General features: G+C 37.7%; 1 protein-coding gene across 7 annotated transcripts in view; it reads left to right on the top strand.

Annotated features, from left to right (window-relative positions):
• The window catches only part of OPHN1 (oligophrenin 1), a 615,628-nt gene that overhangs the window by 249,133 nt on the left and 341,333 nt on the right, over positions 1–25,162 (top strand). For all 7 annotated transcript variants that reach the window (XM_073799243.1, XM_073799242.1, XM_073799241.1 and 4 more), the window contains one exon: positions 178–249. In XM_073799243.1, the coding sequence (XP_073655344.1) occupies positions 178–249 (72 nt within the window). The remainder of the gene's footprint in view (positions 1–177; positions 250–25,162) is intronic.

Raw genomic sequence — 25,162 nt, 5'->3', positions numbered from 1 at the left:
GCATTTGATTTTAAAAGACCAATATGGGAAACACAGTAACAAAACTCAACAAACCAGCAAACTAGTTAACGTTTTGCAGGATGGTGTATTACAAGGAAATACCCTAGTAACAATGAATGTTGAATCTGAACCTTGCTAATCTACAAGTTATTTTGCGTGTTCTTTCTTTTTCTCTAGGTACACAATGCTAGTGATTTGCTGATCAAACCCCTGGAAAATTTCCGGAAGGAACAAATAGGCTTCACAAAGGTACATTTTCTCTACATGTATAAGATATTTTTTTATAGCAGTTGAGTAGTTGTTTGGGCTACCACCCTTCACTCTTCAGGGGTGAGGAGGATTCGTCTCTATAGGAAAACTCATTATCAAAAAATGTGAGACAATCTGGATTTGGCTCCTGACTCTGCTTCCAACTAGCTCTATAACTGTGGACAAGACATTTCTTTTGGAGCTTCAGTTTCTCCATATGGAAAATGGGGAGCTTGATAAATAGCTATTATTTAAAGGTGACTTACCATGTGATGAGCCCTGGGCTAGGTGTTTTACGTTCATTCTCTAATCAAAACAACCCTGTGAGGTTCTGGTATTATCCGCATTTTACAAATCATGCAACTGAGGTTTGAACAAGATAAAGAACATGATCAAAGTTATAGCTATATAGTTAGTAATTAACAGTTGACAAGATTTAAACCTGGGAATCTATTTAGCTTCAAATCCCACATTCTTCCATTAAACTATAGTCTAGATCTATGCTGTCCAATATGATAGCCACAAGCTATATAAAGAAAATAAAATTAACAACTCAGTTTCTCAGTCATGCTAGTCGCATTTCAAATGCTCAATGAGTCACATGTGGCTAGTGGCTACTGTATTGGACAGGGCAGCATTGTACCAGATAATGTCAGTTCCCATGGATCTCTCTGATTCCCCAGTGTCTCATGAAGGGGTATGAATAATTGTCAAGTTTATTCTTTACAACTAGGTGTAGGCCTATCTTGTAAGCTCCAATATGTATGTAACATGTGACCAAGACAGCCTACCAGAACTAAATGTAGGTTCTTGACCAAGCATCTGGCCCTTTTAGGACTAAGAACACACTGCACAGTGGTTATCATATGGAATACTTTGACAAGCATTTTGGATGAGGCTATGAAAGTAGCAAGTTATGAGAAGAAAGAGCAGACTAGTGGATGTGCTTTCCATTGCCTGGTATCATCAGTCAGGTTGACATGGCATTATGTGAGTAACTGGCATTCAAGCAAAGTGAGTTCTCTGGATAGGCCAGCAATTCTGGATTCCACTCAGTCCATCATTGAATACTTAATTGGGAAAATGTATAATTGAAGGAAAAAAGAGCCTTTAAAACCACAAGTGTGGTATGAAAATAATTAGCTACTTGTTAAGTGCCATGACAGTTGTTAACATAACACTGATTAAGTGGATGAAGAAGGACAGATGATGGGAAAACCCTTACATCTGGTTTTCTTTCATTCCCGGTGAGAATAGGAAAAATGAAAGTAAGAATATGCTGCAGTGGTTGACTTCATGTCATCTAAGGGAAAGGAAAAAATTTTCTGTTATGTAATTCCTATGTCCCATGCCTAGGCTGGGGATTTTACATATTCAGTCTTCCTTAATTCTTACAGTAAACCTGTGAGGTAGTATGTACATTATTCACTATCCCAATGAAGAAACTGAGCCTCAGAAAGGTGAAATTTCTATTAGTCTTTTTTTTTAAAGTGGCTACATACAATATAATATTCCATTAACTAGCTGTGCCATAACCCATTTATGCATTTCTCAATTGTTGGTCATTTAGGTTTTTTCTGATTTTTTTTACTATCATAAAAAAATTGTAATGAACATCCTTTTACGTACAGATTTTGAAACTTGTCTAATCATCTCCTTAAGATACATTCCTGAAGTGATATTGATGGATCACATGCATGTTTCTATTTTTGTTTTCAAAATGCACCGTTTAAAAAAATTTTTTTTATACAGCAGGTTCTTATTAGCTATTTCATACATGTTAGTATATGTATGTCAATCCCAATCTCCCAATTCATCCCCCTACATTCCCCCCTTGGTTTCCATACATTTGTTCTCTACATCTGTGTCTCTATTTCTGCCTTGCAATGTGGTTCATCTGTACCATTTCTCTAGATTCCATATATATGAGTTAATGTACGATATTTGTTTTTCTCCTTCTGAATTACTTCACTCTGTATGACTCTAGCTCCATCCACGTCTCTACAAATGACCCAATTTCGTTCCTATTTGTGGCTGAGTAATATTCCATTGTATATATTTACCAAAACTTCTTTATCCATTCATCTGTCAATGGGCATTTAGGTTGCTTCCATGACCTGGCTATTGTAAATAGTGCTGCAATGAACATTGGGGTGCATGTGTCTTTTTGAATTATGGTTTTCTTGGGGTATATGCCCAGTAGTGGAATTGCTGGGTCATATGGTAATGCTATTTTTAGTTTTTCAAGGAACCTCCATACTGTTCTCCATAGGGGCTATATCAATTTACTTTCCCACCAACAATGCAAGAGGGTTCCCTTTTCTTCACACCTTCTCCAGCATTTGTTGTCTATAGATTTTCTGGTGATGCCCATTCTAACTGGTGTGAGGTGATACCTCATTGTACTTTTGATTTGTATTTCTCTAATAATTAGTGACGTTGAGCAGCTTTTCATGTGCCTCTTGGCCATCTGTATGTTTTCTTTGGACAAATGTCTATTTAGATCTTATATCCATTTTTTGATTGGGTTGTATGTTTCTTTACTATTGAGCTGCGTGAACTGTTTATATATTTTGGAGATTAATCCTTTGTTGATTTGTTTGCAAATATTATCTCCCATTCTGAAGGTTGTCTTTTTGCCTTGTTTATAGTTTCCATTGCTGTGCAAAAGGTTTTAAGTTTCATTAGGTCCTATTTGTTTATATTTGTTTTTATTTCCATTACTCCAGGAGGTGGGTCAAAAAAGATCTTGCTGTGATTTATGTCCAAGAGTGTTCTTCCTATGTTTTCCTCTACGAGTTTTAAAGTGTCCGGTCTTATATTTAGGTCTTTAATCCATTTTGAGTTTATTTTTGTGTATGGTGTTAGGGAGTGTTCTAACTTAATTCTTTTCCATGTAGCTGTCCATTTTCCCAGCACCATTTATTGAAGAGACTGTCTTTTCTCCATTGTATATACTTGCCACCTTTGTCATAGATTATTTGACCATAGGTTTGTGGATTTATCTCTGGGCTTTCTATCTTGTTCCATTGATCTATATTTCTATGTTTGTGCCAGTACCATATTGTCTTGATTACTGTAGCTTTGTAGTATAGTCTGAAGTCAGGGAGCCTGATACCTCCAGCTCCGTTTTTTTCCCTAAAGATTGCTTTGGCTATTCATGGTCTTTTGTGTCTCCATATAAATTTTAAGATTTTTTGTTCTAGTTCTGTAAAAAAATGCCATTGGTAATTTGATAGGGATTGCATTGAATCTGGAGATTGCTTTGGGTAGTATAGTCATTTCTCAATATTGATTCTTCCAATCCAAGAACATGGTATTTCTCTCCATCTGTTTGTGTCATCTTTGATTTCTTTCATCAGTATCGTATAGTTTTCTGAGTGCAGGTCTTTTACCTCTTTAGGTATGTTTATTCCTAGGTATTTTATTCTTTTTGTTGCAATGGTGAATGGGATTGTTTCCTTAATGTCTCTTTCTGACCTTTTGTTGTTAGTGTATAGGAATGCAAGAGATTTCGGTGTATTAATTTTGTATCCTGCAACTTTACCAAATGCACTGATTAGCTCTAGTAGTTTTCTGGTGGCATCTTTAGGATTCTGTATGTATAGTGTCATGTCATCTCCAGTGACAGTTTTACTTCTTTTCCAATTTGGATTCCTTTTATTTATCTTTTTTCTCTGACTGCTGTGGCTAAGACTTCCAAAACTATGTTGAATAATGGTCACAAGAGTGGATATCCTTGTCTTGTTCCTGATCTTAGAGGAAACGCCTTCAGTTTTTCACCGTTGAGAATGATATTTGCTGTGGGTTTGTCGTATATGGCCTTTGTTATGTTGAGGAAGGTTTCCTTTATGCCCACTTTCTGGAGAGCTTTTATCATAAATGGGTGTTGAATGTTTTCAAAAGCTTTTTCTGCATATATTGAGATTATCATATGTTTTTTATGCTTCAATTTGTTATTATGGTGTATCACATTGATTGATTAGCGTATACTGAAGAATTCTTGCATCCCTGGGATAAATCTCAATTGAAATTGGTGTATGACCCTGTTTGCTAGTGTTTTGTTGAGGATTTTTGCATCTATATTCATCAGTGATACTGGTCTGTAATTTTTTCTTTTTTGCTGTATCTCTGTCTGGTTTTGGTATTAGGGGGATGGTGGCCTCGTAGAATCAGTTTGGGAGTGTTCCTTCCTCTGCAATTTTTTGGAAGAGTTTGAGAAGGATTGGTGTTAGCTCTTCTCTAAATGTTTGATATAATTCACCTGTGAAGCCATCTGGTCCCGGACTTTTGTTTGTTGGAAGAGTTTTAATCACAGTTTCAGTTTCACTACTTGTGATTGGTCTGTTTATATTTTCTATTTCTTCCTGGTTCAGTCTTGGAAGGTTATATCTTTCTAAGAATTTTTCTGTTTCTTCCAGGTTGTCCATTTTATTGGAGTAGACTTGCTTGTAGTAGTCTCTTATGATGCTTTGTATTTCTGTGGTGTTTGTTGTAACTCCTACTTATTCATTTCTAATTTTATTGATTTGAGTCCTCTCCTTGTTTTTCTTGATGAGTCTGGCTAAAGGTTTATCAATTTCGTCTACCTTCTGAAAAAAAACAACTTTTAGTTTTATTGGTCTTTGCTATTGTTTTCTTTGTTTCTATTTCATTTGTTTCTGCTGTGATCTTTATGATTTCTTTCTTTCTACTAACATTGGGTTTTGTTTGTTCTTCTTTCTCTAGTTCATTTAGGTGTAAAGTTAGATTGTTTGAGATTTTTTTTTCTTTCTTGAGGTAGGATTTTTTTGCTATCAACTTCCCTCTTAGAACTGCTTTTGCTGCATCCTGTAGGTTTTGGATCGTCGTGTTTTCATTGTCCTTTGTCTCTAGGTATATTTTGATTTCTTCAGTGATCTCTTGGATATTTAGTAACCTATTGTTTAGCCTCTATGTGTTTGTGTTTTTTATGTTTTTTTTCCCTGTGATTGATTTCTAACCTCATAGAGTTGTGGTCGGAAAAGATGCTTGATACAATTTCAATTTTCTTAAATTTACCGAGGCTTGATTAGTGACCCAAGATGTGATCAATCCTGGATAATGTTCTGTGTGCACCTGAGAAGAAAGTGTAATCTGCTGTTTTCAGATGGAATGTCCTATAAGTATCAATTAAATAATCTGGTCTATTTTGTAATTTAAAGCTTGTGTTTCCTTATTAATTTTCTTTCTGGATGATCTGTCCATTGGTGTAAGTGAGGTGTTAAAAGTCCCCTAGTATTCTTGTGTTACTGTCAATTTCCTCTTTCATAGCTGTTAGCATTTGCCTTATGTATTGAGGTGCTCCTACGTTGGGTGCATATATATTTATAATTGTTATATCTTCTTCTTGTATTGATCCCTTGATCATTATGTAGTGTCCTTCCTTATCTTTTGTAACATTCTTTATTTTAAAGTCTCTTTTATCTGGTATGATTATTGCTATTCCAGCTTTCTTGTGATATCCATTTGCACAGAATCTTTTTCCATCCCCTCACTTTCAGTCTGTATGGGTCCCTAGGTCTGAAGTGGGTCTCTTGTAGACAGCATATATACAGGTCTTGTTTTTGTATCCATTCAGCCAGTCTGTGTCTTTTGGTTGGCACATTTAATCCACTTACATTTAAGGCAATTATCGATGTGTATGTTCCTATCGCGTTTTTGTTAATTGTTCTGGGTTTGCTTTTGTAGGTCCTTTTCTTCTCTTGTGTTTCCCTCTTAGAGAAGTTCCTGTAGCATTTGTTGTAGAGCTGGTTTGGTGATGCTGAATTCTCTTAGCTTTTGTTTGTCTGTAAAGCTTTTGATTTTTCTCTCGAATCTGAATGAGATCCTTGCCAGGTAGAACAATCTTAGCTGTAGGTTCTTCCCTTTCATCACTTTAAATATGTCATGCCATTCCCTTCTGGCTTTTAGAGTTTCTGCTGAGAAATGAACCGTTAACCTTATCGGAGTTCCCTTGTATATTATTTGTCATTTTTCCCTTGTTGCTTTCAGTAATTTTTCTTTGTCAAGTTTTGTCATTTTGATTACTATGTTTCTCAGTGTGTTTCTCTTTGGGTTTTTCCTGCCTGGGACTCTCTACATTTCCTGCACTTGGGTGGCTATTTCCTTTCCCATGTTAGGGAAGTTTTATATTATAATGTCTTCAAATATTTTCTCACGTCCTTTCTCCCTGTCTTCTCCTTCTGGGACCCCTATAATGTAAATGTTGGTGCATTTAATGTTGTCCCAGTGGTCTCTTATGCTGTCTTTATTTATTTTTATTCTTTTTTCTTTATTCTGTTCCATGGCATGAATTCCACCATTCTGTCTTCCAGGTCACTTATCCATTCTTCTGCTTCTGTTATTCTGCTATGGATTCTTTCTAGTCTATTTTTCTTTTCAGTTATTGTATTGTTCGTCTCTGTTTGTTTGTTCTTTACTTCTTCTAGGTCTTTTTTAAACATTTCTTGCATCTTCTCGATCTTTGCCTCCATTCTATTTTCAAGGTCCTGGATCATGTTTACTATCATTATTCTGCATTCTTTTTCTGGAAGGTTGCCTATCTCCACTTCATTTAGTTGTTTTTCTGGGATTTTATCATGTTCCCTCATCTGGTACATAGCCTTTTGACTTTTCATTTTGGCTATCTTTCTGTGAATGTTGTTTTCGTTCCACAGGCTGCAGGATTGTAGTTCTTCTTGCCTCTGCTGTCTTCCCTCTGGTAGATGAGGCTATCTAAGAGGCTTGTGCAGCTTCCTGATGGGAGGGACTGGTGGTGGGTAGAGCTGGGTGTTACTCTGGTGGGCAGAGCTCAGTAAAACTTTAATCTACTTGTCTGCTGATGGGTGAGGCTGGGTTCCCTCCCTGTTGGTTGTTTGGCCTGAGACAGCCCAGCACTGGAGGCTACAGGCTCCTTGGTAGGGCCATTGGCTGACTCGGTGAGGGCTCACACCAAGGAGCACCCCCAGAACCCCTGTTACCAGTTTCCTGTCCCTGTGGTGAACCGCAGCCATCCCCCGCCTCTGCAGGAGAACCGACAACACTAGCAGGTTGTTCTGGTTCAGTCTTCTGCTTCTTCCCTCTGGGTCCTGATGCACACACTACTTTGTGTGTGCCCTCCAAGAGTTGAGTCTCTGTTTCCCCCAGTTCTGTTGAAGTCCTGCAATCAAATCCCACTAACCTTCAAAGTCTGATTCTCTGGTAATTCCTCCTCCCGTTGCCTGACCCCCAGGTTTGCAAGGCTGATGTGGGGCTCAGAACCTTCACTCCAGTGGGTGGACTTCTGTGGTTTAATTGTTTTCCGGTTTGTGAGTCACCCACCCAGTGGTTATGGGATTTGATTTTCTTGTGACTTTGCCCCTCCTAACATCTCATTGCAGCTTCTCCTTTGTTTTTGCACGTGGGGAATCTTTTTTGGTGAGTTCCAGTGTCTTCCTGTCAATGATTGTTCAGCAGTTAGTTGTGATTCCGGTGCTCTTCCAAGAGGGAGTGAGCGCCTGTCCTTCTACTCCACCATCTTGAGCCAATCCCTCTTCCTATCGGTCTTTTTTCCTACTTCTCTAACAGTGGGACCATCCTGCACACCTATAAGGAAGGTAAACAGCTCAGTGTGAGAGTAGTTTTCAAGAAACTGTCTAGAATTCTCCCAGTTGTGAAATTTAAGGTAGTAGAAAAAGCACTGAGCTAAGTACTAGAAACTGTAGCTTCCAGTCTACCCCTGTATGTTATCAATTTATGGCCTCTTAGCTCCAACCATCTTCAATACCTGTTCTGTTAAAATGGACAGAAATCCTTTAAGCATCTCTCTTTTACTATAAGAAAGATATTAAGCATTCTCAGTAGAGGGTGCTGGAGGGATATTGCAGGAGGAGTGATTGTCCTGTAGTTTCTAGCTGCTGCATAGGTGGGTTGGTAGAGAGGGAGTGAGATATCCAGTGGGGCTCTGATCCAGCCATACACCCACAATACAGGGTCCCTCAATGACCTTGAAACCTCCACCTGGCCTGGTGATAACTTTTCTATAGGTCTTTCAATATATGTCTGTCCCTGAAGGCTTTTCCACTCATGCTATCCTCGAGCTTCCTTCTGTAGGACCCCCACATAGCCTACCTGCTGACTGAAGGTTTATAACAGAGGTGCTGCTCTCCGCTTCCTCTGCCACCCCCCATTACCGTCTGCTTGTGCTCTGGAAGGTTCCTACTGGCCCTGTGAAACTTTCCTGAAACCTAGAGTGTTCCCATCCTCTCTATCTGCTTCACTGGTTGCTGATTCTCTGCTTCCCACCCGCCCTCTGGACTTGCCTCCTGCTTACTTAGTGACTGTGGACTACCAGGCCAAAACAGCAAACTTCTCTGCTGTTTAGTGACTTTGATTATACCTTTTCCAATGAGATCTGAACCCCTTCCACATTTGTCCTTCTTTGAGTACCTTCCTTCAGCCTTAGGGTACCATATATAGTTTCCTTATATCTTATGGTTAGTTTATTTTAGTTTAATAATTTTATAGTTCAGTCATTCTTTATACTGGTTTCTACCTCTTGACTAGGCCTAGACTGATGCCCCAGACTGATACACTGCTGCTAGCTGGATCTGTGATTTTACTGGTATGTGCTTTGTTAGACCCTTACAAATATATGTTCTCATCTGAAGCCCCGGACAACCCTGTAAAGTACAGGTTATTATCCCTTGTTTAGAGATGAGGAAACTAAGGTTCAGTGACCTGTGGCGTCTAAGGTCACTCAACAGGGAAGTGACAGAGCTTGTATATGAATTCAGTTCTCCTGGTTATAAGTTTATGTCTCCTTTCAGTGTATGAGAGATAGCACTTCTCCCTGGGCCTCCGTTTTCTCATATGTACAATAAGAACAATGGACAAATAACTCATAATCTAATATTCTGTTTGAGATTCTAAAGGTACTTAACTAAATGTGCATCTATTGAGATGTACAAATTAGCTAGTCAGAATTTGGTGTGCCATAAATGTAAAATATGCAGTCGATTTTTAAAAATAAAATTTTATTGGAGTATAATTTACAATGCTGTGTTACTTTCTGCTATATAGTGAAATGAATCAGTTATACATATATATATATCCACTCTTTTTTAGATTCTTTTCCCATATAGCTCATTAGAGAGTATTGAGTAGAGTTTCCTGTGCTATACAGTACATCCTTATTAGTTATCTATTTTATGTACACTAGTGTGCATATGTCAATCTCAATCTCCTAATTTGTCCCTCTCCCTCTTTCACCGGTGATAACCCTATGATTGTTTTCTACATCTGTAACTCTATTTCTGTTTTGTAAAAAAGTTAATTTGTACCATTTTTTTTAATTCCACATATAAGAAATATCATGTATTTGTCCTTCTCTGTCTGACTTACTTCACTCAATATGACAGTCTCTGGGTCCATCTATGTTGCTGCAAATGGCATTATTTTGTGTTTGTTTTTTTTTTACAGCTGAGTTATATTCCATAGTATAAATGTACCACATCTTCTTTATCCATTTCTCTGTCAATGGACATTTAGGTTGCTTCCATGTCCTGGCTATTGTATATAGTGCTGCAGTGAACATCACAGTGAATGCATCTTTTCGAATTATGGTTTTCTCCGTGGATTTGCCTCAGAGTGGGATTGCTGGGTCGTATGGTAATTCTATTTTTAGTTTTTTAAGGAACCTCCATTAATGTTCACCATAGTGGCTGTACCAATTTACAACCCTGCCAACAGTGCAAGAGGGTTCCCTTTTCTCCACACCCTCTCCAGCATTTATTGTTAGTAGATTTTTTGATGACCATTCTGGCCATTGTGTGGTGATACCTCACTGTAGATTTTATTTGCATTTCTCTAATAATTAGTGATGTTGAGCATTTTTCATATGCCATCTGTATGTCTTCTTTGGAGAAATGTCTAATTAGTTCTCTGGCCCATTTTTTGATGTGTGTTATTGTTTTTTTGATATTGAGCTGCATGAGCTGTTTGTATATTTTGGAGATTAATCCCTTCTCAGACGCTTCATTGGCAAATATTTTCTCCCATTCTGTGGGTTGTCTTTTTGTTTCGTTCATGTTTTCCTATTCTGTGCAAAATCTTTTGATTTTAATTAGGTCCCATTTGTTTATTTTTGTTTTTAATTTCATTATTCTATGAGGTGGGTCAAAAGATCTTGATGATTTATGTCATAGAGCAGGGGTCCCCAACCCCCGGGCCATGGAGCAGAAACTAGGTTTATTCCTAGGTATTTTATTATTTTTGTTACAATGGTAAATGGGATTGTTTCCTTAATTTATTTTTCTGATATTTCCTTGTTAGTGTATAGGATTGCAAGAGATTTCTGTGTATTAATTTTGTATCCTGCAGCTTTACTAAATTCATTGATGAGCTTTAGTAGTTGTCTGTTGGAATCTTTAGGATTTTCTATATATAGTATAATGCCATCTGCAAACAGTGACAGTTTTACTTCTTCTTTGTCAATTTGGATTCCTTTTATTTCCTTTTCTTCTTTGATTGCCATGGCTAGGGCTTCCAAAACTATGTTGAATAATAGTGGTGAAAGTGGGGACCTTTGTCTTGATCCTGATTTTAGAGGAAATACTTTGTTTTCACCACTGAGAATAATGTTTGCTGTGGGTTTGTCATATATAGCCTTTATTATGTTGAGGTTGGTTCCCTCTATGACCACTTTCTGGAGAGTTTTTATCATAAATCGGTGTTGATGTGTGTCAACATCTTTTTCTGTATCTATTAACATGGTCATATGGTTTTTATTCTTTAATTTGTTAATATAGTATATCACATTGATTGATTTGCATATACTGAAGAATTCTTGCATCCCTGGGATAAGTCCCGCTTGGTCATGGTATATGATCCTTTCAAAATGTTGTTGATTCGATTTGCTAGTATTTTGGTGAGGATTTTTGGATCTATGTTCATCAGTGATACTGGCCCATAATATTCTTTTTATGTGATATCTCTGTCTGGTTTTGGTATCAGGGTGATGGTGTCCTTGTAGCATGAGCTTGGGAGTCTTCCTTGCTCTGCTATTTTTTTGGAATAGTTTCAGAAGTATAGGTGTTAACTCTTCTCTAAATGTTTGATAGACTTCGCCTAGAGTCCATTTGGTCCTGGACTTTTGTTTGTTGGAAGTTTTTAAATCACAGTTTCAATTTCAGTACTTGTGACTGATCTGTTCATATTTTCTATTTCTTCTTGATTCAGTCTTGGAAGGTTGTGCCTCTCTAAGAATTTGTTCATTTTTTCTAAGTTGTCCATTTCACTGGCATATATTTGCTTGTAGTTGTCTTTTAACATCCTTTGAATTTTTGTGGTGTCAGTTGTAACTTCTCCTTTTTCATTTCTATTTTTATTGATTTTAGTCCTCTCCCTTTTTTTCTTGATGAGTCTGGCTAAAAGTTTACCAATTTTTTTTATCTTCTCAGCAAACTAGATTTTAGTTTCATTGATCCTTGCTATTGTTGTCTTTGTCTCTATTTTATTTATTTCTGCTCTGAGCTTTGATTTATTTCCTTCTAATAACTTTTGGTTTTGTTTGTTCTTCTTTCTCCAGTTGCTTTAACTGTAAGGGCAGGATGTTTATTTGAGATTTTTCTTTTTTCCTGAGGTAAGATTTTATTGCTGTAAACTTCCCTCTAAGAACTGCTTTTGCTGTGTCTTATAGGTTTTGGATCATCATGTTTTCATTGTCATTTGCCTCTAGGTATTTTTTGAGTTCCTCTTTCAGTTCCTCAGTGATCCATTGGTTGTTTAGTATCATATTTTTTAGACTCCATATGTTTTTTTATAGTTATTTTTTTCCTGTAATTGATTTCTAATCTCATAGTATTGTGTTTGGAATGTACTCGGTTTTGAACATAGTATGAAAAATGTAAAATACCTCAGTATTTTATATTGATTACATGTTGAAATGAGACTATTTTCAAAATATTGGGTTAAATAAAATATATTATTAAGTTTGCCACAGAGTGCAGTGTTGGGGCTGGCAATGCAGTTGGTAAAAGTATTTTCTGAGTTAGAAGCGAGTGTAGAAAGTGACATTTTTTGAGTACACTGCAAGGGAGCACCATATGAGACCAAGAGGGGGTCTGCCCCAGGGGAGAGAAACTGGGCTTCTTTTATGTTTCATTCTGGTCACCCTTAGGTTAGTGATCCACCCATATGGTTGTTTGGGCTGCGTGTGTTGTATCTCAATTTTCCTGGAATGCCAACTGCTTTTGACTGCTGGTAATTTCACTTGCAGGGAGGGTGCTATTTTCTTATCTTGAAAGGACCTCTCCAGCCTAAGATGGCTGTTCTATTCTTAAGCTCCACAAGTTAATTTCACCTGTGTTTCCTTTTTTAATGTGACTACTAGAAATTTTAAAATTTATAGATGTGGTTTGCATTTTATTTCTATTTGATAGCACTGAACTAGTCAAAGTAGCTACCTTTGGTAGAGAGCTCCTGCCGTTGCATAGGCTCTCTGGGTCTAAAATGAACCGGAGGCAGCATTTGAAGAAAATTATATATACATAGATATAAAATTAATTAAATTATTTAACATATATAAAGTTCTTAGAACAGCACCTGGCAATAATAAGTGTTAAATAAGTGTTTCCTGTGGTCATCACTGTCGTCCTCTTCCTCCTCCTCATCATCATTGTTATTACTGCCCGCAAAACAGGGAGAATAGAATATTCCTCATGAAATTATCCCATTGATGATGGATTTACTCTGATTTTAAAAATTCAGAAAAGAAATTTATGAATGAGGCAGAAAGAGAGGGGTAGGGGCAATGACTGTTTCCCAGATGACTACTGATATATGGAGAGATTTCATGTCACTAGGTGTTTAGACCTCTGTCTGGCTCCGCAGGATGTGGTAGTTGTCTTTTTGTCATAGAAACAAACAAAAAAAAGATGTAGAATAAGAGTTCTGGGAGGTAAGAAGGGACACATTCTGAGTAAACTTATCCTGTTGTTCAGATGGGATTATCCTCTTCAAATTACACTGATGCTACAAACTCTTGAAATAATAAATGTCTTATGTGTAATTTGTGGAAAAGTGATGGGGCAGGCATGATGGGGAGTGACTTTTGATACTCGATAATCTCCTGTTGCTCCTGTATGGACAGATTTTGAGCTGCTGTTCAGGGATGGTTTTGGTGGCTTATGCAAGTTGCCCTGTTTGCAGAGTTCATTTACAGGCCAGTCACATCTGTTGTTAGTTCAACTTGGGTGATTAGGCCCCAGTAGACAGGATCTTTCAATAATATGAATCTCAGAAGGCTATTTTGTAACTCAGTCATTTCATAAAGACAACAGTTCCCATAAGATTAGCCAATCTGTGATACCTTGGGCACTAGCTTCTGTTATACAATAGCTTATAAGTGGCTGTCAGATGGTTCATTTTCCTAGCATGGAATCATGGCCAGGTGATGTCACAGGTATCATCTCTATCGGAGGTTTTTTCCCAGGGGGAAACTTTTGATTGGGGCTCCTAATTCTCTACTTCAGGCACAGCAGTTTTCTTTGGATCTGTTTTATATAGGGGATTTTTGGGGGTAATATTTCTTTTAAACAGGACAATATTAGTTAAAAAGTTAGTAAACCACTTCTTTATGCTAAAACTTGATAGATCTCACTTTTCCAGTTAAATACGATTTGTCTTTCAACTTCTGTGTGGTAGTTTGGGTATTTATGCAATTAGGTGGGCATTTGTTTTCTTCTAATTTTAATGTGTAATATACAGTTTTATCAGACTACTATTTTACAGTGCTTAGCTTTTGAAAATGTAATGTTTGGTTTTTGCGTTCTGAAGATGGAAATTATATACAGTGTGCACACACATATATAATTTAAAGTGAAATAGTATTGTTGACTGAAAAAATGCACCACCTAAAAGTTGAGAATTATGTTTTTTTGATGGAATTTCTAAGGACTCAAGCCTGGGAGGCAACCTCTCAGATAGTTCCGAGGGACTGCTGTGAAGAGGTGAGGGATGAGCCAAGATATATAGGGGTTTTTGCAACAAAAATCAGGTGGTTGGAACATCAACAGATTACTGTTAATTAAAGAAAACTAGACATCTCAAGTTAATGCATTTAGCACATGAATTTTTTGTGTATGGGAAGATGCAAGAGCCTGGGCTCATTGAAATCATTCCTTTGACATGCATCTTAACTATCTAGGGCCAGTATCCTGTTTTTCTCCATCCTGAAACCCCTCAAGGTACACAGTTGCTGGTGGATGCAGTGGCTGATGGCTGATGGCTTAATGGCAGGCATCCTGCCTGTTTCCATCCTGAGTTCCTTCAGGGCTCAACTTTGGGGTCGGCTGTAGTGGCTGATGGCTTGACAGCTGCAACAGCCTTTGTTTGCTGATATGGCAGGTGGCATTCTTAGTCCATAGTATGATAGGATCTGTAAAGAAACTCAGAAATCTCCACTCCTTAACTCCTTCTCACAGGCATCTTTTTTTTCTTTTCAATTATGGTTTGTAACAGTGTTTTATAGTTCCCAGTGCTATACAATAGGGTCTTGTTGTTTATCCATTCTATATATAATAGTTTGCATCTGCTAGTCCCAAACTCCCAATCCAGTTCTCCCCAACTACCCCTCCCCCCTTGGCAACTATAAGTCTGTTCTCTATGTCTTTGAGTCTATTTCTGTTTTGTATATAAGTTCATTTGTATCTTATTTTAAGTTTCCACATATAAAGTGATATCATATGGTATTTGTCTTTCTCTGTCTCACTTACTTCAATTAGTATAATAACCTCCAGGTACATCCATGTTGTTGCAAATGGCATTATTTCATTATTTTTTATGGCCAAATAATACTCCAGTGTCTGTGTGTGTGTGTGTGTGTGTGTGTGTGTGTGTGTGTTTGTGTGTACTGCATCTTCTTTATCTCTTCATCTGTTGGTGGACAATTAGGTTATTTCCATGTCTTGGCTATTATAAATAGTGCTGCTATGAACTTAGGAGTGCATGTATCTTTTCAAATTATAGTTTTGTCCAGATATATGCCCAGGAGTGGGATTGCTGGCTAAAATGGCAACTATATTTTTAGTTTTTTGAGCACCCTCCATACCATTCACCATAGTGGCTACACGAATTTACATTCCCACCAACAGTGTAGGAGGGTTCCCTTTTCTCTACAGCCTCTCCAGCAGTTGTTATTTGTAGACTTTTTAATTATGGCCATTCTAACCAGGGTGAGGTGGTACCAAATTGTAGTTTTGTTTTGCATTTCTCAGAGGCATCTATTTTTAACCAGTTTTATTTGTATCCTTTAGTGGTTATTTTCCTATTTAAAAATATACTTGTATTGCTATTTCTTCATTTATCCAATTTAGAAATTACTTCTTCATGCTATGAATACAAGACAGCATTGTTCACACCTCTCTTTCCCTCCCTTTCTAATTTTTGGAGTAATTATAAAATCCTTTTACTTCTTCTATTGCTTAACTCTGTTACTTTATTATTTTTCTAACATATTTATTGGAGTATAATTGCTTTACAATGTTGTGTTAGTATCTGTTGTATAACAAAGTGAATCAGCCATATGTATACATATACCCCATATCCCCTCTGTCTTGCATCTCCATCCCACCCTCCCTATCCATCCCCTCTATGTGGTCAAAAAGCACCGACTGATCTCCCCATGTGATGCAGCTGTTTCCACTAGCTAGCTATTTTACATTAGGTAGTGTATATATGTCAGTGCTACTCTCTCACTTCCTCCCAGCTTATCATTCGCCCTCCCTGTGTTCTCAAGTCCATTCTCTACAGCAACGTCTTTCTTCCTGTCCTGCCACTAGGTTCATCAGAATTTTTTTTTTTAGATTCCATATATATGTGATAGCATATGGTATTTGTTTTTCCCTTTCTCACTTGTCTCTGTATGACAGACTCTAGGTCCATGCACCTCATGAAAAATACCTCAATTTTGTTTCTTTTTATGGCTAATATCCAATTGTATATATGTGCCACATCTTCTTTATCCATTCATCTGTCGATATTCACTTAGGTTGCTTCCATGTCCTGGCTATTGTAAATAGTGCTGCAATGAACATTCTGGTACATGACTCTTTTTGAATTATGGTTTTCTCAGGGTATATGCCCAGTACTGGGATTGCTGGGTCATATGGTCGTTTGATTTTTAGTTTTTTAAGGAGTTTCCATACTGTTCTCCATAGTGTCTGTATCCATTTACATTCCCACCAACAGTGCAAGAGGCTTCCCTTTCTCCACACCCTCTCCAGCATTTATTGTTTGTAGATTTTTTGATGATGGCCATTCTGACCGGTGTGAGGTGATACCTCATTGTAGTTTTTTTTTTTTTTTTTTTTTTTTGTGGTATGCGGGCTTCTCACTGTTGTGGCCTATCCCGTTGCAGAGCACAGGCTCCGGACGCGCAGGCTCAGCGGCCATAGCTCACGGGCCTAGCTGCTCCGTGGCATGTGGGATCTTCCCGGACCGGGGCATGAACCCATATCCCCTGCATCAGCAGGCAGACTCTCAACCACTGTGCCACCAGGGAAGCCCCCTCATTGTAGTTTTGATTTGAATTTCTCTAATGATTAGTGATGTTGAGCATCCTTTTATTTGTTTGTTGGCAATCTGTTTATCTTCTTTGGAGAAATGTCAGTTTAGATCCTCTGCCCATTTTTAGATCGGATTGTTTGTTTTTCTGATATTGAGCTGCATGAGCTGCTTGTATATTTTGGAGATTAATACTCTGTCAGTTTCTTCATTTGCAAATATTTTCTCCCATTCTGAGGGTTGTCTTTTGGTCTTGTTTATGGTTTCCTTTGCTGTGCAAAAGCTTTTAAGTTTCATTAGGTCCTATTTGTTTATTTTTGTTTTTATTTCCATTTCTCTAGGAAGTGATTCAAAAAGGATCTTGCTGTGATTTATGTCAAAAGAGTGTTCTTCTTATGTTTTCCTCTAAGAGTTTGGTAGTGTGTGGCCTTACATTTAGGTCTTTAATCCATTTTGAGTTTGTTTTTGTATATGGTGTTAGGAAGTGTTCTAATTTCGTTCTTTTCCATGTAACTGTCCAGTTTTGCCAGCACCACTAATTGAAGAAGCTGTCTTTGCTCCACTGTATATTCTTGCCTCCTTTATCAAAGATAAGGTGAATATATGTGTGTGGGTTTATCTCTGGGCTTTCTATCCTGTTCCATTGATCTATATATCTGTTTTTGTGCCAGTACCATACTGCCTTGATGACTGTAGCTTTGTAGTATAGACTGAAGTCTGGAAGCCTGATTCCTCTAGCTCAATTTTTTTCCCTCAAGATTGCTTTGGCTCTTCGGGGATTTGTGTTTCCATACAAATTGTGCATTTTTTTGTTCTATTCTGTGAAAAATGCCCTTGGTAGTTTGATAAGGATTTCATTGAATCTGTAGATTGCTTTGGGTTGTATAGTCATTATGAAAACGTTGATTCTTCCAATCCAATTACATGGTATATCTCTCCATCACTTTGTATTATCTTTCATTTCTTTCATCAGTGTCTTATAGTTTTCTGCATACAGGTCTTTTGTCTCCTTAGGTAGGTTTATTCCTAGGTATTTTATTCTTTTTGTTGCAGTGGTAAATGGGAGTGTTTCCTTAATTTCCCTTTCAGATTTTTCATCATTAGTGTATAGGAATGCAAAAGATTTCTGTGCATTAATTTTGTATCCTGCTACTTTACCAAATGCATTGATTAGCTCTAGTAGTTTTCTGGTAGCATCTGTAGGATTATGTATGTATTTTATCATGTCATCTGCAAACAGTGACAGCTTTACTTCTTCTTTTCCGATTTGGATTCCTTTCATTTCTTTTCCTACTCTGATTGCTGTGGCTAAAACTTCCAAAACTATGTTGAATAGTAGTGGTGAGAGTGGGCATCCTTGTCTTGTTCCTGATTTTAGAGGAAATGGTTTCAGTTTTTCACCATTGAGAATGATGTTGGCTGCGGGTATGTCATATATGGCATTTATTATGTTGAGGAAAGTTCCCTCTATGCCTATTTCCTGGAGAGTTTTTATCATAAATGGGTGTTGAATTTTGTCAAAAGCTTTTTCTATATCTGTTGAGATGATCATATGGTTTTTATCCTTCAGGTTGTTAATATGGTGTATCACATTGATTGATTTGCGTATATTGAAGAATCCTTGTATTGCTAGGATAAACCCCTTTGATCTTGGTGTATGATCCTTTTAATGAGCTGTTGGCTTCTGTTTGCTAGTATGTTGTTAAGGATTTTTGCATTTATGTTCATCAGTGATATTGGTCTGTAGTTTTTTGTGTGTGACATCTTTGGTTTTAGTATTAGGGTGATGGTGGCCTTGTAGAATGAATTTGAGAGTGTTCTTCCCTCTTTTGTATTTTGGAAGAGTTTGAGATTAGGTATTAGCTCTTCTCTGAATGTTTGATAGAATTCACCTGTGAAGCCACCTGGTCCTGGGCTATTGTTTGTTGGAAGATTTTTAATCACACTTTCTATTTCAGTGCTTGTGCTTGATCTGTTTATGTTTTCTATGTATTCCTGGTTCAGTCTCAGATGGTTGTGCTTTTCTAAGAATTTGTCAATTTCTTCCAGCTTGTCCATTTTATTGGCATATTGTTGCCTGTAGTAATCTCTGATGATTTTTTGTATTTTTGCAATGTCAATTGTTAATTCCCCTTTTTCATTTTAATTGTATTGATTTGAGTCTTCTCTCTTTTTTTCTTGATGAGTCTGGCTAATGGTTTATCTATTTTGTTTATCTTCTCAAAGAACCAGCTTTTAGTTTTATTGATCTTTCCTACTGTTTCCTTCCTTTCTGTTTCATTTATTTCTGAGCTGATCTTTATGATTTCTTTATGTCTGCTGACTTTGGGTTTTTTTTTTTTCTTCTTTTTCTAATTGCTTTAGGTGTAAGGTTAGGTTTTTTATTTGATATTTTTCTTGTTTCTTCTGATAGGTTGCATTGCTGTAAACGTCCTTCTTAGAACTGCTTTTGGTGCATCCCATAGGCTTAAGGTCATTGTGTTTTCATTGTCATTTATTTCTATGTATTTTTTGCTTTCCTCTTTGATTTCTTCAGTCATCTCTTGGTTATTTAGTAGCGTATTGTCTAGCCTCCATGTGTTTGTGTTTTTTACAGTTTTTTCCTGTAATTGATATCTAATCTCATAGTTTTATGGTCAGAAAAGATCCTTGATATGATTTCAATTTTCTTAAATTTGCCAAGGCTTGATTTGTGACCCAAGCTATGATCTATCCTGGAGAATATTCCATGAGCACTTGAGAAGGAAGTGTATTCTGTTGTTTTTGGATGGAATGTCATATAAATATCAATTCAGTCCATCTTGTTTAATGTATCATTTAAAGCTTGTGTTTCCTTGTTTATTTTCATTTTGGATGATCTGTCCATTGGTGTAAGTGAGGCATTAAAGTCCACTACTGGTATTGTGTTACTGTTGATTTCCCCTTTTTTGGCTGTTAGCATTTGCCTTATGTATGGAGGTGCTCGTATGTTGGGTGCATAAATATTTACAATTGTTATATCTTCTTCTTGGATTGATCCCTTGATTATCATGTAGTGTCCTTCCTTGTCTTTAGTCATAGTCTTTATTTTAAAGTCTTTTTTGTTTCATATGAGAATTGGTACTCCAGCTTTATTTTGATTTCCATTAGCATGGAATATCTTTTCCATACCCTCACTTTCAGAGTGTCTGTCCCTAGGTCTGAAGTGTGTTTCTTGTAGACAGCATATATATGGGTCTTGTTTTTGTATCCATTCAGCCAGTGTATGTCTTTTGGTTGGATCATTTAATCCACTTACATTCAAGGTAATTATCAGTATGTATGTTCCTATTACCATTTTCTTAATTGTTTTGGGTTTGTTTTTGTAGGTCTTTTCCTTCTCTTATTTTTCCTGCCTAGAGAATTTCCTTTAGCCTTTGTTGTAAAGCTGCTTTGGTGATGCTGAATTCTCTTAACTTTTTCTTGTCTGTAAAGGTTTTAATTTCTCCATCAAATGTGAATGAGATCCTTGCTGCATAGAGTAATCTTGGTTGTATGCTTTTCCCTATCACCAGTTTAAATATGTCCTGCCTCTCCCTTCTGGCTTTCATAGTTTTTGTTGAAAGATCAGCTGTTAATCTTATGGGGATTACCTTTTATGTTATTTGTAACTTTTTCCTTGCTGCTTTTAATATTTGTTCATTGTGTTTAAATTTTGACAGTTTGATTAATATGTGTCTTGGCATGTTTTTCTTTCGATTTATCCTGTATGGGGCTCTCTGTGCTTCCTGGACTTTATTGACTATTTCCTTTCCCATATTACGGAAGTTTTCAACTATAATGTCTTGAAATATTTTCTCAGACCCTCTCTTTTTCTCTTCTTTTTCTTGGACCCCTATAATTCAAATTTTGGTGCATTTAATGTTGTCCCAGAGGTCACTGAGACTGTCCTCAATTCCTTTCATTCTTATTTTTTTATTCTGCTCTGTGGTCGTTATTTCAACTATTTAATCTTCCAGGTCACTTATCCATTCTCCTGCCTCAGTTATTCTATTGATTTCTTCTAGAGCATTTAAAATTCCATTTATTGTGTTGTTCATCATTGTTTCTTTGCTCTTTAGTTTTTCTTGTTCCTTGTTAAACATTTCTTGTATTTTCTCCATTCTATTTCCATGATTTTGGATCATCTTTACTATCGTTCCTCTGAATTGTTTTTCAAGTAGACTATTTCCTTTACATTTGTTTGTTCTGGTGGGTTTTTACGTAGCTTGTTCATCTGCTGAATATTTTTCTGTCGGCTCATTTTGCTTAACCTACTGTGTTTGGGGTCTCCTTTATGCAGGCTGCATGTTCATAATTCCCATTGTTTCTGGTGTCTGCCCCTAATGGGTGAAGTTGGTCCAGTGGCTTGTGTCGGCTTCCTGGTGGAGGTGCATGGTGCGTGTATTCTGGTCGGTGGGTCTAGATCTTGTCTTCCTGGTGGGTATTGCCATGTCTGGTGTTGTGTTTTGGTGTGTCTGTGAACTTAGTATGATTTTAGACAGCCTCTCTGCTAATGAATGGGGTTGTGTTCCTTTCTTGCTAGTTGTTTGGCATGGGGCGTCCAGTACTGGAGCTTTCTGGCCGTTGGGTGGAGTTGGCTCTTACTGTCAAGATGGAGATCTCTGGGAGAACTCTCGCCGATTGATATTACATGGGGCTGGGAGGTCTCTGGTGGTCCAATACCCTTTACTCAGCTTTCCCACCTCAGAGGCTCAGGCCTGATACCAGGCCACAGCCCCAAGACCCTGTCAGCCAGATGGCTCTGAATTAAAGGGAGACAAAAAAAAGAAAAAGGATAATAATAAAATAAAATGAAATTATTAAAATAGAAAAAAAATTAAAATTATTAAAATAAGAAATTTAACAAGTAATGAAAATAAAAGAGAGAGCAACCAAACCAATAAACAAATCCACCATTGATAACAAGCACTGAAAACTATACTACGATAAACATTAAAATCAGAAACAAGTCAGTCACAGATTGCAAACCCCAAGTCTACAAGTTAGTCGCAGATAGCAAACCCCAAGTCTACAGTTGCTCCCAAAATCCACTGCCTCAATTTTGGGTTGATTCATTCTCTATTCAGGTATTCCCCAGATGTAGGGTACCTCAAGTTGATTGTAGGGATTTAATCTGCTGCTCCTGAGGCTGCATGGAGAAATTTCCCGTTGTCTTCTTAGTTTGTATAGCTCCTGGGGTTCAGCTTTTGTTTTGGCTCCACCTCTGCATGTACGTTGCCCTCAGGCTCCTGTTCCTACCCAGACAGGTTGGGGTTAAAGCAGTGGCTGATTAGGGGGCTCTAGCTTACTCATGCTACGGGGAGGGAGGGGTTCGGTACTTATAATTGGAACGCAGGGCGAGCCTTCAGTTGCAGAGGCCAGCATGACATTGCAACAGCCTGAGACGCACCATGTATTCTCCCCGGGAAGTTTTCCCTGGATCATGGGACCCTGGTAGTGGCAGGCTGCACAGGTTCCCAGGGGTCTCAGGTGTTTGGATAGTGGCCTGTGCTTGCACACAGGATTCTTGGTGGCTGCAGCAGCAACGTTAGTGTTTCATGCCCATCTCTGCCATCCGAGCTGTTAGCCTGGCTCGCGCCTTTCTCTGGAGCTCGTTTTGGTGGTGTTCTGCCTTCTGTGGGCAGACATGGAAGGAATCCCCTCTCCTCGCGCACCCTGAAACAACAGTCTCTTGCCTCTTAGGCAGGTCCAGATTTTTTCCCAGACTCTGTCCCAGTTACTTATGGCATACTAGCCCCCTTCAGGCTGTGTTCATGCAGCCAACCCCTGTCCTCTCCCTGGGATCTGACCTCTGAAGCCCGAGCCTCAGCTCCCAGGCCCCACCCACCCCGGCGGGTGAGCAGACAAGCGTCTCAGGCTGGTGAGTGCTGGTTGGCACTGATCCTTTGTGTGAGAATCTCTCCCCTTTGCACCCCTGTTGCTGTGCTCTCCTCGGTGGCTCCAAAGCTTACCCCCTCCTGTCCCCACCAGTGAAGGGGCTTCCTAGTGTGTGGAAACTTTTTCTCCTTCACAGCTCCCTCCCAGAAGTGCAGGTCCCATCCCTATTCTTTTGTCTCTCTTTTTTTTCTTTTGCCCTACCCAGGTATGTCGGGATTTTCTTTTCTTTTGGGAAGTCTGAGGTCTTCTGCTAGTGTTCAGTAGGTGTTCTGTAGGAGTTGTTCCACATGTAGATGTATTTTTGATGTATTTATGGGGAGGAAGGTGATCTCCACGTCTTACTCCTCCACCATCTTGAAGGTCCCCTGTTACTTTAAAAAATGTACTTAAACCCCTATTTCCTACTCATTAACTTCTCTTTTGTGTGTGTATCAATATTTATTATTTTTTAAAAAAAATATTTATTTTTTAAACTTATTTTTGGCTGTGTTGGGTCTTCGTTGATGCGTGTGGGCCTTCTCTAGTTCTGGTGAGTGGGGACTACTCCTCATTGCCGTGCATGGGCTTCTCATTGCAATGGCTTCTGTTGTTGCAGAGCACAGGTTCTAGGCATGCAGGCTTCAGTAGTTGTGGCATGTGGGCTCAGTAGTTGTGGCTTGCAGGCTGTAGAGAACAAACTCAGTAGTTGTGGAGCATGGGCTTCATTGCACCTCGGCATATGGGGTCTTCCTAGACCAGGGCTAGAACCTGTGTCCCCTGCATTGGCAGGTGGATTCCTAACCAGTGTGCCATCAGGGAAGCCCAAAATTTATTACTTTTTAGTACCTTTTTTCTTCCAGTTTTATTGAGATACAGTTGACATACAGCACTGTATAAGGTGTACAGCATGATTTGACTTAAATCATGAAATGTGTTTCACAGTAAGTTTAGTGAATATCAATCATTTTATATAGATACAAAATTAAAAAAAAATAGAAAACCTTGTTTTCCTTGTGATGAGAACTCTTAGGATTTACTCTCTTAACGATTTTCATGTATAACATACAGTAGTGTTAATTATATATATCATGTAGTACATTACATCCCTACTACTTATTTATCTTATAACTGGAAGCTTGCACATTTTGACTGCCTTTATCCTCCCCGCCCCCCACCCACAGACTCTGATAGCCACAAACTTGATCTTTTTTTCTATGAGTTTGTTTGTTTATTGGTTAGTTTGTTTTTGAAGTATAATTGACCTACACCATTGTCTTAGTTTGTGCTGGATATTGATTTGATTTTTCCGTATGTTTCACAAAAATCACCACGTTAAGTCTAGCTTTCATCTGTCACCATACAATGATATTATATAGTTACTGACTATATTCCCCATACTGTACATTTCATGCCCATGACTCATTCATTTTGTAACTGGAAGTTTGTATCTGTTAATCTACCTCACCTATTTCTTTCCTCCTCCCACTTCCCTTCCCTCTAGCAACCATCTGTATGTTCTCCAGATCTATAACTCTTAATTTCTGTTTTCTTATGTTTGTTCATTTGTTTTGATTTTTAGATTCCACATATAAGTAAAATCATACAGAATTTGTCTTTCTTTGTCTGACTTATTTCACTTATCATAATACCTTCTATGTCCATCCATGTTGTCATAAATAGCAAGAATTCATTCCTTTATTTAACTAAGTAATATTTCATTGTGTGTATATACCACATCTTGTTTATCTATTTATCTGTTGATGGACACTTAGGTTGCTTTCATATCTAGGCTATTGTAAATAATACTGCAAGGAAAATAGTGGTGCATATATCTTTTCTAATTAGTGTTTTTCACATTCTTCAGATGGATACCTGGGAAAGGAATTGCTGGATCATATTGGAAGCTCTATTTTTAAATTTTTGAGTTATGTCCATTGTGTTTTCCATAGTTGCTGGACCAATTTACCTTCCTACCAACAATGCATGAGGGTTCCCTTTTCTCCATGTCCTCACCAACACTTGTTATTTATTGCCTAGAAATCATCAATGAATTTGGTAAAATTGCAGGATACAAAAAATAATGTACAAAAATCTGTTGCATTTCTATACATTAACAATGAACTATCAGAAAGAGAAATAAAGGAAATAATCTTATTTATAATCACATCAGAAAGAATAAAATACCTAGGAATAAATCTAACTGAGGAGGTAAAAGACCTGTCCTGTGAAAACTATAAGAAGCTGATGAAAGAAATTGAAGATGATGCCAACAGAGGGAAAGATATACTATGTTCTTGGATGGGAAGAATTAATATTGTTAAAATGTCCATACTATCCAAACCAATCTACAGATTCAGTGCAACCCCTATTAAAATACCAATGGTATTTTTCACAGAAGTAGAACAAATAATTCTAAAATTTGTTTGGAACCACATAAGACCTCTCTAGCCAAAGTAATACTTAGAAAGAAGAATAAAGCTGGAGACATCAGACT

The sequence above is a fragment of the Tursiops truncatus genome, chromosome X (assembly GCF_011762595.2).
Source record: "Tursiops truncatus isolate mTurTru1 chromosome X, mTurTru1.mat.Y, whole genome shotgun sequence".
Classification (NCBI taxonomy): Eukaryota; Metazoa; Chordata; class Mammalia; order Artiodactyla; family Delphinidae; genus Tursiops; species Tursiops truncatus.
This window is presented reverse-complemented; position numbering and strand designations above follow the sequence as displayed.